The sequence below is a fragment of the Pleurodeles waltl genome, chromosome 3_1 (assembly GCF_031143425.1).
Source record: "Pleurodeles waltl isolate 20211129_DDA chromosome 3_1, aPleWal1.hap1.20221129, whole genome shotgun sequence".
Lineage (NCBI taxonomy): Eukaryota > Metazoa > Chordata > Amphibia > Caudata > Salamandridae > Pleurodeles > Pleurodeles waltl.
Window position 1 is genome coordinate 768,266,260 of NC_090440.1, and position 16,398 is coordinate 768,282,657.

The 16,398-nt window shown below is 39.9% G+C and overlaps 1 protein-coding gene across 6 annotated transcripts in view; it reads right to left on the reverse strand.

Annotated features, from left to right (window-relative positions):
• Window positions 1–9,659: 9,659 nt before the first annotated feature.
• Window positions 9,660–16,398, reverse strand: part of TEAD1 (TEA domain transcription factor 1) — a 380,567-nt gene continuing 373,828 nt past the window's right edge. For all 6 annotated transcript variants that reach the window (XM_069223580.1, XM_069223578.1, XM_069223584.1 and 3 more), the window contains one exon: window positions 9,660–16,215. In XM_069223580.1, the coding sequence (XP_069079681.1) occupies window positions 16,102–16,215 (114 nt within the window). In that variant the 3' untranslated portion in view covers window positions 9,660–16,101. The remainder of the gene's footprint in view (window positions 16,216–16,398) is intronic.

Genomic DNA, 16,398 nt, shown 5'->3' on the forward strand with positions numbered 1-16,398 from the left:
TTCACAACAGGGTTCCAGAGTCCTCCTTGTAACTGCCCAGCTGCCTTGCACCAGCTAGACCTGCGTGGACAAGTCTGTGTCCTGCTGCTGGCCTTTGCTGGAGTGAGTCCTGTTCCCCAAAAGATTTCCAGAAACAGCCACATAGGTCTGCAGCAACAGCCTGCATTAACTGCCTATGTGAAGCTCCAGTGACGACCGGCTCTTCACACCAGAACAGCAACCCAAAGTATTCCTCGCACCGACAACAACCTTCTTGTGGTGCTCATCAACACAGAACATCACCTGCAGCTCCTCCTGTGGACCTGTGAAGGCAAATTCTTCAGAGGGACAAACCTAGACCAGTACCCGACCCATTCTCCATCGTGGTCAGCCTGCATATGTCACTTTACCCTGGCCCAGCATGACTAGATAACAGTAAGTGGCACTTTGTGCTTTTTGGCTCTATTTTCACCTGAAGCTTTAAAAATTCATAGCTCTGATTCTACTGATTGAATTTTTGTCATTTTATTTATTAAAATGAACTCTATTTTTCTAAATTGGTTAGGGATTTTTTGTTGTGTTTTCCTTTATTACTGTTTGAGTACTGCAGAAATAATTAACAGATTGCCTCTAAGTTAAGTCTAACAGCATTTGTGCCAAGTTACCAGATGGTTAAGCACAGTTTTAGTTAGTGACTTTTCTGGTTCACCCTGATAAAGATTGTGTAATTTTATTTGAGTGGGGCTGCCACCTCTCTCATTTAATAACCCAATTTCTTACAGTGGTTGAAGTGTTGATTTTATTTCCATTCAACGTAAGCAATAGTCTTTGAAAAGGCTCAGGCTTCAGACTGCATTATTTTAGCACAGATGCTCATCCCATTTCTGAATTCCGTCAGAATAAGTCAGTATAGTGCGCTAACTCAAATATTCTACCAAATGTATAAGCAGGCTTTAACAATAGCTAATCTACTCTGTGCCACTGCACTCTACTCTATGCCATTGTACTCCACGCCACTTCACTCCACCAGTCTGCTCTTCTGTGCAACACTCTATACTGCTGCACCATTGCAAGCCGCTGCACCACTCTATTCTGCATGACTGCACTCTACCATTCTACTGTACTCTACACCACTGCACTCCATGCCACTCTGCTCTTCTCTGCACCATTTTCTGGCACTACACTCAACATCACTGCATTCTATTGTACAACACTGCACTACATGCCACTGCATTCTACTCTGCATCACTCTAAGCCACTGCACTCTACTCAGCAGTACTCTATGCCACTGCACTCTACACCATTGCACTCTATGCCACTGCACTCTACACCACACAAATCTACACTGCACCACTCTCCCCTACGCTACTATACATTAAGCTACTGTACTTTACTCTGCACCACTCTAAGCCACTGTACTCTTCTCTGCACCATTGTACTCTATGCCACTGCGCTAAGCCACTCTAATCTACTCTGCACCACTCTACTCTTTGCCACTGCACTGTGCACCATTGTAAGTGTGCCACTGCACTCCTCTACCTTATTGCACTCTACTCCACTATACTCAACTCCACTCTACTGCAGTCCAGCCCATTCTACGCCATGCTACTCTATGCCACTCCCCTCTGCGAACCTCCACCATACGCCACACCACTCCAAGCTACTCTACTCCACTCCACCCTACTCCCCTACGCCACACTGCTGTACAACATGTTCAAAAGACATTTGGCAAAGCCAATGACTCTTGGGTAGGCGAAACGTATTTGCTTTGCCAGTGCTTGTTATACATGGTTCTGAAGGAAAATGTGCAGTGCTGGCAGGGCTAAGATATGTCCCCTCCGAATATTTCAGTTCTATTTGCTCCACTGCTCTTGTGATGCATGTATTGGGGAATACTCTGTTTTGTACTAATCCAGATTTAAAGGTAGGAATGTTATAGTATTGCCATGCACATGTTCCTTTTTGCCTAAATATGTCAGCCTGCTTCTTGGAACAAGGACAGCCGCAACAAAAGACCAGGTGACAGACAGCAGGTTTCTGGTGCAGTCACCCACATGACCGGTGTAAGTACAGGAACTAAGATCACTGACTTTCTGTTTCTGTGTCTTCAGGTCCCTATTATGTGGATTAGGTCCTGCAAAGTAGCAACACATTAGAGAGAGACATTTTCTTCCGTGTATAAATTACGTGAATTTTCAACAGAACTTTTTTTCATTGTCATCAGCGAGATAAATCATAGTTGTCAACTGTTTACCGTGTTCCATATTAAAGAATGTGTTCTGCTCGCAGATTACATATAACAAGCTTCCATAGTCAATGTCGACAATACGACCAAATACTGTCTGTTTTCTTTTACCCCTAAAGCTGACATCCTTTTCTTTGACCATTTAGTAAGAACTGACAGTAGGAAAGCACAAACACGACCCTCTTTTAAAGAAGTACCTCAGATGTCAAACCTCATGCTTTTAAAAGGCAGGGAATTTTTAGGTGAATATACAACAAGCATTAGCAAAGGCAACAGGTAGCACAGATGCAAGCACTTTTGGCTGTGTCAATGTCTTTTAGCTGTCTTGTGCAGCAGTATGGCTACTGAACAGTATGGCTGAAAGTTAGAAAATGATAAGCGTTATGATGTGACCACCGCCAACCTTGAAGGGCAGCGATCCGTTTTCTTAGTGTGCAATTCTTCTCTGCCTTTACACAAAAAAACCTTTTTCAGAAACAAATGACAATAACACATAATCAGCCAATCAAAAAACGCATCACAATAAAGCAATGATCCCAAAAATAAAGTATATTCGCCATCCGAAAATGGGTGCAATGGCTGCAACGTACTTACAGCATTCTGAAGTTGTCAAAAGCGAGAAGAATCATTGCACGGCTGCTAGGCATTTAAGAAACGCTAATCCATAAGAGGAATTCAAGAAAAAATAGCACGTATTTAATTATCTTACCACCGAGCTGAAATCGCAGTGTGGGCCCCACATAAACACAGCACCAAAAAGCCAATGTACTGCAGGGAGCGCAGCGCCATATGTGTTTTTGTAGCATCTGAAACACACTGGTCTGACTTTTGGCTGGTTCTTTCTGGCTGGATGGGAGGGTGCAGGCAACATTGAAGGAGGGTGATGGCAGGTGGCGCAAGCAACAATATGGGAGGCTGGAGGAAGGAAGGGGGTGCAAGTAAAAGGAATACAGTGCCTCTGAAAGGGCAGGGCAAGAGAAGCAGTACTTGGGCCATGCTTGCAAACACTTGAAGAGCAAGGAAATGAAATGACGATAAAGCCAATCAATAGTAAGCAATGTGGGGGCTCTAAGTCTTGCAAGCAACAACACAGGCAGTGTCGCAGAGAGACAAAAAGTATTGGGCATGGCTGGGGGCAAACTGTCAAAGAGGTGAAAGTGCCTGCCAAACATATTGAAGGACATAAAACAACCTGCCTTCCCCCAAGCGCTTACAAACTATTTAGGGACACTAAGTTGAAGGTAGGAAAGTGTTTAAGGAGGGAGCAGGAATGTGTCCTGCCTGAGGGAAAATAGCCTTTACCACTCAGTACCTTTAACACTTAGATGGTCATTCTGACCCTGGCGGTTGAAAACCGCCAGGGCAGAGTGCCGCGGAAGCACCGCCAACAGGCTGGCGGTGCTTCTGGGGCAATTCTGACCGCGGCGGTGAGGCCGCGGTCAGAAAAGGGAAACCGGCGGTTTGCCGCCGGTTTCCCGCTGCCCCAGGGAATCCTCCACGGCGGCACTGCAAGCAGCGCCGCCATGGGGATTCCGACCCCCTTCCTGCCATCCTGTTTCTGGCGGTTTTCACCGCCAGAAACAGGATGGCGGGAACGGGTGTCGTGGCTGCAGGGGCCCCCTAACAGGGCCCCATTGAGATTTTCAGTGTCTGCTTGGCAGACACTGAAAATAGCGACGGGTGCAACTGCACCCGTCGCACACCAGCAACTCCGCCGGCTCCATTCGGAGCCGGCTTCCTCGTTGCTGGTGCTTTCCCGCTGGGCGGGCGGCCTTTTGGCGGTCGCCCGCCAGCCCAGCGGGAAAGTCAGAATGACCGCCGCGATCTTTTGACCGCGGTACAGTCTTCTGGCGGTTCCCGCCAGGCCGGCGGCCTTTCGCTGCCGGCGGGGGTCAGAATGACCCCCTTAGTTTTGACCACACAGGTAATATTTGTACCTTTACCATGCAGTACTTTGAAATTAAATGAAATACAATGTACAAAGCGTGCAAATGCTCCGAGGCATCAAGGCACTAAGAGAAACATAACATCCCTTTAGAGAGACTGGAGTGAATAGATTTTACACTACCTGAGAACAATCTTAAGAAACAAAGATCGATGTTTTCAATCACTTTGTAAAAGAGAGATGGTTATCTAGTTCTGAGATGTGACAAGGAAGTAAGTTCCAAAGTTTGACTATGGGTAGGACTAAGGACCTGTCTCCCCATCTTGTTCTAGGGAATCTAAGCACAACAAGTCGCACTTTGAGCAGAGCACAACGTTCTAAACAGGTGATCCCACTGAAATTTAGCCCAAAAGAACTCACGTCTCCGACTATGCAGCGCCCAATGAGCAATGCAAAGAGCTTTAAAAGAAAATCTTCGTCTTACTCGGAACCAATGCAGTTTTTTTAGCTCCTCAAATACTGATCTATTGTTAGGGATGTCAAAAATAAGATGGGCTGCAGCAGTCTGTACTAGCTGCAAGTTGGTTAGGGAGCCTTGGTTAATATTAGATGTAGCATGTTGCAATAGTACAACCTAGAAGAGATCAGGGCAACAACGATGGTTTTTCAGGCTGCAACCGCGATGTAGGGGAAGATTTTCTTTACGGAGAGAATGATGCTAAACCATTGACCTAGACTTGAGCGTCAACGGCCAGGTGTTCATCAATATCACCCCCAGATTTTTAGTTGATTTTACTAGGAACAGAGGAGAACCTTATGCATGTTGCCACCAGTTGTCAGACCAAATTCCAAGGGTGGCCACAAAAGATAAGAACCTTTATTTTGTCAGCGTTTAGTTTTAAAAAGTTGTCCTCCAACCAGTTGGTGATAGCTCCCATTCCGTTTTTAAACTTCTGGACACTAATAAAGTATCCCCTGTCACTTACAAAAATATGAGTATCATCTTCAGAAATTAAAACACTAAACCAAAAGAATTAGGGCCTGATTTAGATATCGGTGGATGAGTTACTCAGTCACGAAGGTGACGGATATCCTGTCCGCCGAAATCTAAATCCCATTATATCCTATGGGGTTTAGAATTTGGCGGACGGGATATCTGTCACTGTTGTGATGGAGTAACTCATCTGCCAATATCTAACTCAGGCCCCGAATGAGCTTGGCCAAGGATGAGACTTACAAATTAAATAGAGTGGGATTTAAGGACGAACACTATGGCACCTCACAAGGCAGAGTACCACACAGATAGGAATTTTATGTTCTTACATAGCATGGTTTTTGTTTACTAAAAGAAAACATGATTTTAGGGCTTAGAGATGGGTAGAGGTAAAGGGAGGTGAGGGTGATGTTATGGTTTAGGGGTGGGTAGAAGTAAATTTGGAAAGGAGTATTTTAGGGCTTCAGGCGGGTATAGGTAAAGGGACTTAAAGGTGATTTTAGGGTTTAGGAATGGGTAGATGTAAGGGAAGGAAAGAGTGATTTTAGAGTTTGGGTGGGTAGAAGTAAATGGGGATGTTAGGGTTTAGGGGTGAGTAGAGGTAAATGGAGGCAAGGGTGATTTTAGAGTTTAGGCGTGAGTATAAGTAAAGGGTGATAAGGGTGAATTTAGGGTTCAGGGGTGGGTAGAGATAAAGGCAGATAAGGGTGATTTTAGGGTTTAGGGATGGCTAGACGTATGGGAGGGAAGGGTGCTTTTAGGGTTACGAGTGGGTATAGGTAAAGGGAGGTAGGGGTGATTTTATGGTTTAGGGATATGTAGAAGTAAAGGGAGATGAGGGAGATTTTAGGGCATAGGGATTGGTAGTGGCATCAGAGTTAGGGTTAGAGGGTGTATTTTAGTGTTTAGGGGTGGGTAGCGGAAAGGGCTATTTTAGGTTTATGGGTGAGTAGAGGTAAAGGTTGGTAAGAGTGATTTTAGGGTTTATGGGTGGGTAGAGGTAAAGGTGAATTTCGAGCTCAGGGGTGGGTAGAATGAAGGAAGTAATGGTTGGTTTTAGGGTTCAGGAGTGGATACAGGTAAGGGGAGGTAAGGTTGGTTTTGGGTTCAGGCAGTTACAGGTGAAAGGAGGTGAGGATAAATTTAGGGTTTAGTAGTGGGTGGAGGTAAAGGGGCATAAGGGTTACTTTAGGTTTTTGGGATGGGTAAAGGTAAAGGGAAATAAGGTCGATATTAGGGTTTGGTGGTGGGTTGAGATAAAGGGAGGTAATGGTAAATTTGGTGTTCAGGATGGGTAGAAGTAAAGGGGGAAGGATGATTTTAGCATTTAGTAGCGGACAGAGATAAAGGGAGGTAAGGTTACATTTAGGGTTTAGGGGTTGGTAGAGGTAAATGGAGGTGAGGGTGATTTTAGAGGTTAGGAGTGTGTAGAGGTAAAGGGAGGTAAGGGTGATTTTAAAGGTTAGGGTTGGTAGAGGTATGTGTGATTTTATAGTTTGGGTGTGTGTAGAGGTTAGGGTGATTTTAGGGTTTAGTGGTGAGTAGAGGTAAATGGTGGTAGGGTGAGTTTAGGGTTTGGGGTGGCTAGAGGTAAAAGGTCATATAGGATTATTTAGGGTTTAGGGTGGGTAGACTTAAAGGGAGATAAAGCCGAATTTAAGGTTCAGGGATGGGTAGAAGTAATGGGAAGAATGGGTGTTTTTTAGGGTTTAGGCGTGGGTAGAGATAAGGGGAGGTAACAGTGATTTTTGGGTTCGGACGGTTATGGGTAAAGAGAGGTAAAGGTGAATTTAGGGTTTTGGGGTAGAGGTAAAGGAAGGTAAAGGTGAATTTAGGGTTCAGCAAGAGTGAATTTAAGGTTTAAGGGTGGTTAGAGGTAGGTGAATTTAGGGTTTTAGGGATAGGTGGAGGTAAAGAGAGCTAAGGGTGAATACAGGGTTCAGGGGTGGGTGGAGAGAAAGAATGGTAAGGGTGATTTTAAGGGTTAGGGTGGGTAGAGGTAAAGGTAGGTAAGAACGATTTTAGGGTGGGTAGAAGTAAACGGAGGTAAGGGTGAATTGAGGGTTTAGGGAGTTTTAGCAGTAAAGGGAGGTAAGGGTGAACCTAGGTTCAGGGGTGGGTGGAGGTAAAGTGAGGTAAGGGTCATTTTAGGCTTTAGGGATGAGTAGAGGTAAAGGGAGGTATGGGTAAATTTAGGAGTTTGGTTGTTAGAGGTAAAGGGAGGTGAGGCTGAGCTTGTGCTAGAGGAATACATAGAGATAAAGGGAGATAAGAGTCATTTTAGTGCTTAGGGTTTGGTGGAGGTAAAGAGAGGTAAGGGTGAGATTACGGTTTACAGGTGGGTATAGGTAAAGAGAGGTAAGATAAATTTAGAGGTAAGGATCATTTTAGGATTTAGGGATGGGTAGAGGTAAAGATAAGTAAGGATGAACTTGAGGTTCAGGTTGAGTGATGCTAAAGAGAGCTAATGGTGAATTTAAGGTTTAGGGGTGGTAGAAGTAAAGAGGTAAGGGTGATTTTAGGGTTTACAGGTGGGTAAAAGTAAAGGGAGGTAAGGGTGAATTTAAGGTGTGGGGTCGTTAGAGTGAAACAGAGGTAAGGGTCAATTTAGGACTAAGGGGTGTATGGAGGTAAAGTCAGTTAAGGATCATTTTAGGGTGTAGGGATGAGTATATGTAAAGAGATGTATGGGTGAATTTAAGGTTCAGGGGTGGGTACAGCTAAAAAGGGGTAAGAATGATTTTAGAGTTTAGGGGTCAGTGGAGGTTAAGGGAGGTAAGGGTGATTTTGTAGGGTTCAGAGGACGGCAAAGGTAAAGGAATGAAAGAGTGATCTTAGGGTTTACGGGTAGGTAGAAGTAAAAGGAGGTGAGGGTAATTTCACAGTTTACGGGTGTTCAGAAGTAAAGAGAGGTAAGTGTGAATTTAGGGTTTAGGGGTGGTTAGAGGCAAAAGAAAGTAAGAATGAATTTAGGGTTCAGGGTGAAAGAGGTAAAGTGCGGTTAGGATCATTTTAGGGTCTAGGGATGGGTTGAGGTAAAGAGCAGTATGGATGAATTTAGGGTTCTGGGATGGGTAGAGCTAAAAGAGGTAAGAGTGATTTTAGAATTTAGAGGTGGGTGTAGATTAGAGTGACTTCAGGGTTTAGAGATATGTATGGGTTAGGGATGTGCAGAGGTAATGGGAGGTAAGGGGGAATTTAAGATTCAGAGGAGAGTAGAAGTGAAGGGAAGTGAAAGTGAAGTATTTTGAAAGTTCTATGTTTCAGAATGAATAAAATATCCTCTAAATTATAAAACAGGTAACCAACAATAAGGAAATGTGACCCAGCGCAAACATGAATTCTTCAAAACACATAGGGCCTTAATACATGGCAGTTGGACCTGCATGGCTGTGGCAGTCCAACCACCACATTGCAAGGTTGGTGGGCATATCTGTCAACCTACCGCTGTCCCCGCCAGGATCAGTGATCCAGACAGGCTGACGGCAGTCCTGGTTGGAATCAGCTAGGGCGGCGCTGAACTCAGCACCACCCTGCTGATTACAACCTTGTTCTCACCAGCCTTTTCATGCCGGTCTGACCACCATGAAAAGGCTGGCGGAAAACAAATGCAGGGTGCCAGAGGATGGCCCCTGGGCATGGGCAGTGCAGGTGTCCCCTTACCCAGCACCCACGAAATGGAACTGTCTGCTTTGCTGTGCCCCTTGCGTACAGCAACATTGCCACTGGCTCTTTTATGTGCCGGCAACAATGCTGCCATACCTTTCCCACTAGGCTGACTGGTGGAAAAGTTGGTTTCTGCCGGTCAGCCCAGTGGGAAAGTCATAATGGGTCCAGTGGTGAGGTCGACTGCACGGCGGCGAGCTCCCTGTTGGGAGTTTGGTGGATGGATGTCTCTGTCCGCCAAACTCATAATCAGCCCCATACTGTCTGGTAATAGTTTTAAAGGAATGGAGTATGTTTACAGCTTCATACCAGTAAAAGTGACAGGAGTCCAAAATGTATGTTTGTGGGTTACCTATTTTGTAATTTGGAGGATGTTTCATTCATCATCAAAGGTGTTGTGTTTTCAAAAGGTTTAAGTGTTCACACTTACGGCTCAGAAACAACACTGTAATAAAAACATTACTTTAAATGATTTATTACTTGCTTGCTTTCCGAAAGCAGCTTTATGATATAAAGTAATATACACCTACAAAGTTCACACTAACCCGTAATCAAATTTTCTCACAAGAAAAAAAAGAAGAGTAGCACAATCCCCAGCGCAAGAAGCACGGAAGAACACTAATGAAGAACTCAGTCAGTAATTGGTCCCTGCTCTAAGTAAGAGACAAACACACAGAGACAAACTGAAGCTGTCATTACTCACACAAGCCTACCAATGAGAAACAAGAAAATAACAGTGTCAGTGAAGCCAACCAATGGTAAGTAATCGCTGGCACAGAGCTCTTTACATTTGTTTTTGAATGTGACTAAATATCTTTGCAAGCAACAGCACACACATTGTCTCAGATGACACCAGAAAATGAACATGACAGTGCCACAAAACACACATCTACTTTTATTTATGTTTTTATTTTCAATTGATACTGTATGAATACAAAGTTTCTAAAAAGCTACAAAAGGCTACCACTTTTATCAAGAAGGCATCAAAATGTGTCACTTTGCAAAGACATGAAAACACCTGCAGTAACTGACACAAAAATAGCATTTTTTTAGAGTGATGAAATAATTGCACTTAAATGTCATGGATATTAAAGTTATCACACATGTGTACCGCAAAAGCAAGAATACGTTCTTTTTTTATTTCACTTTTTAGTTTTTTTTTTTATAAAGCACTGTTTAAAAAAATCTGTGCACACAAACCCTATAATTTTCATAGTCTATTATACTAAATATAAATTCACTTTAAAGCCAACACATGAATTGAGTTTAAACAAAGGTACCAGTACCTACACAAAGACAATAACAAATACAAGAATACTGCACTGCCAAGAGCTTTGACTGAAAATCCTTTTGGTACTATATGAAATTGCCAGGAACCATCAAGGAACATTCATTAATCGTTTACAAAGAGTCTTCCCTCTTAATTTGCAGGCGAGGTATATCAAAAGGCAATTTCTACATCAAAGTTACCAGCAGCAGTACAATATTAAAGTAACCACTGACCATTTATGAATATGCTTAAGTCACAAACTCAGTTTATACACATCAGACAAAAAACATAACATGAGAAATATTTGAAGTCATTTACAACATGAACAGATGAATATCACAAAAAAGTTACACATCTGTACCTACATTGAAAGGTTAAAGGCTAATCAGGCTTTTTCTAATGTTATAAAATCCCCTTTGTCTTATTCAGGCACGTACTGAAATTAGCTTGTTTGTAGACAGGAGACCCAAGTAAAAGACCCTATAGAACATTCTCAAGAGATCTCACAGAGGATCATTCTCTGGCAACACTATGAATTTACACAACTTAATTTGTTAAAGTGTACTTAGCTCCTCAACAATTACACATAATTTGGCCCAGTGTGATAGGATTATTATACCCAGTGTTATGTTTACAGCATAGGAAATTCAAACTCAAAATGAAAGAAAGGCCACAGGATCAACCTGAGGAAGGTGAAAAAGCTGAACTATACAAAACTATCTAAATTATTTAAATTTGAAATATTCTTATGTCACAATTAGCATGTCTTACTTTGGGGATAGAATTAATTTGAATATGTGTATCAAAAGAAGACATTTGCTAATACAATAAATATATTTGCCCTTTCAAAAACCAAGCCCACTTATCTAAGTACTTGTTTCAACGGCTACATAACAAACATACACCAGGTAAAAAGAGTGCATTAAAAAAGAACTACATTTTCAAAGTAAACATTTTTAAAATAAGAGAAAGACAGGCAGGAAAAGTTTGGATATGAAGTGTATTTCAAGTGGTGATAAACAAACTAATCAAAATAGAATTCAAAACAAGGGGATTGTCTTTTGTAATGGGGGCAGATAACAGAGAACTGTTTGCCTAAAACAACACTTTTCTTGTATCCCATCTTTAACTCTGGAATTGTAAGTACATAATAATAATAATAATAATAATAATAATAATAATAATAATAATAATAATAATAATAATAACAATGTGTTTAGGTTGCTCCTCACGTTTAGTGTTACCTACAATTCATAATATTTTATTGCCATATCATAAGATTATAGTGTCATCCAAATGGAACAGTTAATTCTTTGAAAAACTTATAATTTTAGAGCAATAAAAACACTACATGAGGCAATTGCATGGTTTGTTGTGTTTCTCTTAATACATTTTGTGTTTACCTGTTATTCACCAATGCATTATATGTAACTCAGCTAGTGTTTTTTGTACTGGGTATTCATTCTCTAAGCCTGTATCCCCACTCTTGCATCATGGACTTGCTGATAGATATGCTGAACATTTACATTAGGTTTGTGGTTTAAACATATTTGTGGATAATTGCATTGCATTGTGTGTTTCAATCTTCATAATTACCAATATTAATATATTTTAAAAAGATTTAATGCAATAAAGGATTCTGCAGATCTCACATTTCATAAAAATGTTTGATTCATGTCTACAGTCGTGAGTAGCACTAGCTACTAATATAGCCTTGAAATGTAAATACATTATATCTAAAATACTGAAGGAAAAGTATCACACATTTTAAATAACATTTAAAGTAATGTGCACTAAGTTTTGAGAAATCACAAAAAAATTCCATTACAGATGTGCGATCACATATTCACCTGATAGAGTTGCTCTTTTATGGATGCCCCCTAACCCCTCCCCAGCATGAGCACAACTCTTTCAGGTGATTTTGTACATATAAAATATGAAACAGTCTCTCAGCACTCCCACCCATATGAACATAGTTTTCTTGTGTTGTTGCTTGGTGGGCAGAGGAGAGCAACAATCCCTGTCTGATATCAAATTAACCATACACTGGGATATGTTAGGGTCATATTAGGTAAGATAGGAGAAAGCAATGAGGAACGTTCTTTCTCACCCACCCCTACCTATTTCTATTGTTACCCATGGTCATAGGTACTTTGAGCTAAAGATAGGAGGAGACCCCATTGCCTGGCAAACATTTATCACAACATATTTTACAAAATAATTTTTTAATTCTCTAGGCCCTTGGAGACTGTATTTTTCCATGGTGTAAGTTATTTGTCATCGAAGATGTCTGTTAATGTAATCTGTGCAGAAGTAAAATTGTGTTTTTAATTAGATATAACTTTATAGGTTGAGTGATGTGGTCATAACTTTCAAAATCCTTATGTTCAATACATTATTGTAAGTAAAAAAACACATAACAGAAGTCACATATTCTAGCTGTTTCAGATGAAGATTTGGAATTTTACTAGTTAGAAGTGTATAACCTGAAATGAAGAAGCCTTTAAAATAATTGTGAACATGGCCCTGTAAAAAAAAGAACTTCACTTGCCGATAGTCTAAATTTCCTCAGTTTTAATACAACTCACATTTTTCAAGACGCAAAGCTGAAACAGTGATGAACTAATATAATCTAGTGTGCGTTGCTAGCTGGTGTAAAGCACAATTACAAGAAACATTTTTATTAGTGTATTCCCTACTTTAATAGAATCTGTATTTGCAACATACTTGCAAGTATACTATGAAAACTAGTGCTCTTGTTTAACGGAGGCCTATAGTTTTATGTGTTCTATTAAACCAAAGGCATTACGGTGATCTTGAGTTTTTGGTCTCTACAGATTTATTATGATGGCAGCACTTTTCTAAGCTGGAATTTCTAAACCAAAGGCACTTTCATGCTAGAGTGCAGGCAACGCATAATTATTTAAATATTTGGTCATGAAAGTTAGAAGGCAGCTTTTTACATATCTATATTTTCCTGGAACTGTCTTGTTGATTTTTGTTTTGGTATTTACATTTAACAGTGTAATAATGGGACTCTCCTGCACTGAAGGCTAAATGACAGGCAAAATAGTCCAAAAATGTTCTTGAACAACAAACAAAACATACATTTAATAGCAAATCTATTTTGAAACAAGATACATAACTGATGAAAGAGAGTACTGATAACACTAAGGCACTGCATTTCATAATGCTTTGGCAGCTCTGAATTGAAAAGTTCCTAGAAAAAGTAACAGTAACAGTAACAGGAGAAAATATTCCAGCTTACAAAAGAGCTCACAGTTTACAGTCAGCCTTTTGGGTTTATGGACCTCAACATATGACATTGTAGGGGTTTAAGGCTTTCAAGAATGAAGATGGAAGGGGAATAAGCCATGTAAACAAAAGTAACATTGATGCAGACAATGGTTTCCCAGCTCTGAGTCTCACAAACTCAGGAAAGAAACTCCTGAATGCATGTTCAGGAATTATGTAGTGTACCAGATTGTATTTAGGTGTGGACTCGGTATGTACATTTTTTTTTATATCTTGTCACATTCACATACTTTTTTGATTCTCATAAAAACATTAAAATTCCAACTTGACTATGAAATCAACAACACTTTTCCACCTATAACACCAAGTGCTTTTTATAGACTATGCTACTGCTGGTACAGTTCAGTGCTTCAATACGTGTGATGATTAGTGTTAACACATAAACAAAAACAATACATGGTAGATAGTCGAGTGTACAGACAACATACTAAACAACCAAGGAGTGTACCAGAGCATATACAGTTTTGTTATGGTGGTTCTGGCAGCTAGAAATCAGAGCAAAACACTGCAGACCAGTGCTACTAGATATCTACAACAAATTACTGCTAAATTCTAAAATATATGTTTCATGTGGCAAAAGGCAATTCCAATCTGTTTGCTAATATATTTATAGAGTGTAGAGTCTTGATCACAGTACAACACTATAAATGATAATTTGTTACGTTTCTGTCAGGATGTAAGCATTACATTTATCCAACAATGTTGTGATGACATCAATGTTTTACAGTTGGATACTGCATCTTACAAGTTGCAGTGGTTATACAATTGCATGATGTTAAACCCAACCTTCCTTTCCTATTGTGTTGCTGCATTTTTATGTCCATATCTTTGGCATCACTCAGCAAAACAGGCTAAATATTATTTCAGACCTGCTTGAAGACATTTAGAAAGGCATTTTTTTGGTCAAATAGCGATAAAGGAGAACACATTTCTGTAGGATTCAGCAGGATGTAGAAAGCATGATAAGATAACAGTAAGTGGTACCCAACCAAAGTAGTCTTTAAATAGATATGGATCAACCTACCAGATGGCAAGTAAGGTGCAATTACTTATTCCCATTTTTATTCAGGTTTCATGGATCAATAATGACATGGAGGTTCAAATAATAAAATGTGCCTCCTTTTCCTAAATTATGACATTTATATCCACAGGCATTGATTGCAGAATAAATTAAGTTATAAACACATGGTGAATGTTGTGTATAGATTGCTATGGAAGTAGCAGAACCTAAAAAATGAAGAAATGATTCCCATCAAATGTTGATTGAGCACACTATGTGGTTAAATTCATGAAGTAAGGTGAAATCCTATACCATGTACATGATCTTAATTGAGGTCCTACAATATAGGTATGTGCCAATTGTCACTAGTGGTAAAGACACAAACCATAGTTGTGACTATGTGCCCAAAATGTGTCACAAATGGTCATTTGATTTTTGCAACTCAAACTCTATACTGGTCTCCACAACTCTGTACATTTTTCATATGTATTTAAAAATAATGTCTTATTGTAGAAATCTAAAAACATAAAACCGAAGTGGTAGTAAATCATGTGAAGATGATGGTAAAATTGTATGAAAAATTTTTTGTATTGTGGATGGTGCCATTCACTTTATTATAATGTGTTCTGTGCAGGGTGAATGCATCGATTGTACAATGGAATACAGTGCAATGCAGCTATACCAGAAACAACTCAGCACCTGATAATTACCATCTACCTATACATTTGTGTTTCCTTGGACCAGCAAGTCTAAATTTCATTCTGAATTTCTGGCTGCCAAACTGTATTGGTCATGGTAACACCTTAATGGCCTGCAATATGGTCTAGATGACAACTCACACGCCTACTTCTCACACAGTTGTTGTGTTGAATGGAATTTAAAGAATTTATCCACCACACAACTAAAAATAACGGCAGGACTGCAAATTTTGACTCAAGTCTATAGAAAATGTCAGTTGTTCATATAAAAGACCAGTTACAGTAGATGAGTTTATCTAGTTATTGCAAAATGAGCAATCTTTTAACAAACGCCACTCTTATTTGTACATAACGATCATACATGTGAAAACACTAGATATGTTAAGTTCGTGTGACTTATTTTGCACAGTACCTTTTTAACCAAATGACTGTATTAGAAAGACAGTTAAACTTTTCAAGAAAACATGAAAGTGTGCCTTGCTTGAGTTTTTGTGTTTCAATTCATCATTAAATTTAACATTTGGTGTCAGAACAGAAAAGAAACATGTTTCATTCTCAAAAATAATTTAGCTAAATACATTCTTCCATATGTTTCCCTCTAATTACAGGTAGCTATAAAGATAACATTTCAAAAAAGTTTTAAAAACTTGTGAACTGATTTACATTCATATTTAATCCACGTCACTTGAACTTTACAAGTGTAACGTTATTAAAAGTTCGGCAACGTTTCCCAGGGTGAATATCGCTGTCAGTTGTATTGTCATCATTAGAAAGATACTTCCACAGGCCTCGGTTTCTCAAATGCAGTCTTTTCCAATAACTATTCTGTACATATTTCAAAAACATTTGAATTTAGAAATAAATCCCTACAACTGTAACAGAATTTCACAGCTACAATGAATACCATCAACATTAAAATTACTTCACTGACACAGGAATCAGAATAATGTAAGTGAAATCTGGCCAGAGGCACTGCCACTCTTTTGTTGTGGTGTACAGTCTGTTTCCAAAATGAAGTTTTAAATGGTTGTGCGCTGTTATACCGCTGTTCATTCCTTGATAAGCCTGTAAATGTGATGCTGTGCACCATGTTCACTGTTGGAAACTTCGAATACGCATGCCATGCAGAGAAGTGTCTCCTGTGTATCTCTGTTTGTGACGACCTTTAAGAAAAAGAAGATTTAGTATGTTAATAAAACACAATCTCAGTTTCATGACCTGGAAAAGGTAACCAATGGGCAAATTATCCTATTTCAGTTAATTAAAGGAGTCATATTTTCTAGTTTTTACTGTTTTGTACACATGTGTGTGTGTATATATATATACATATATATATCCACGTATAT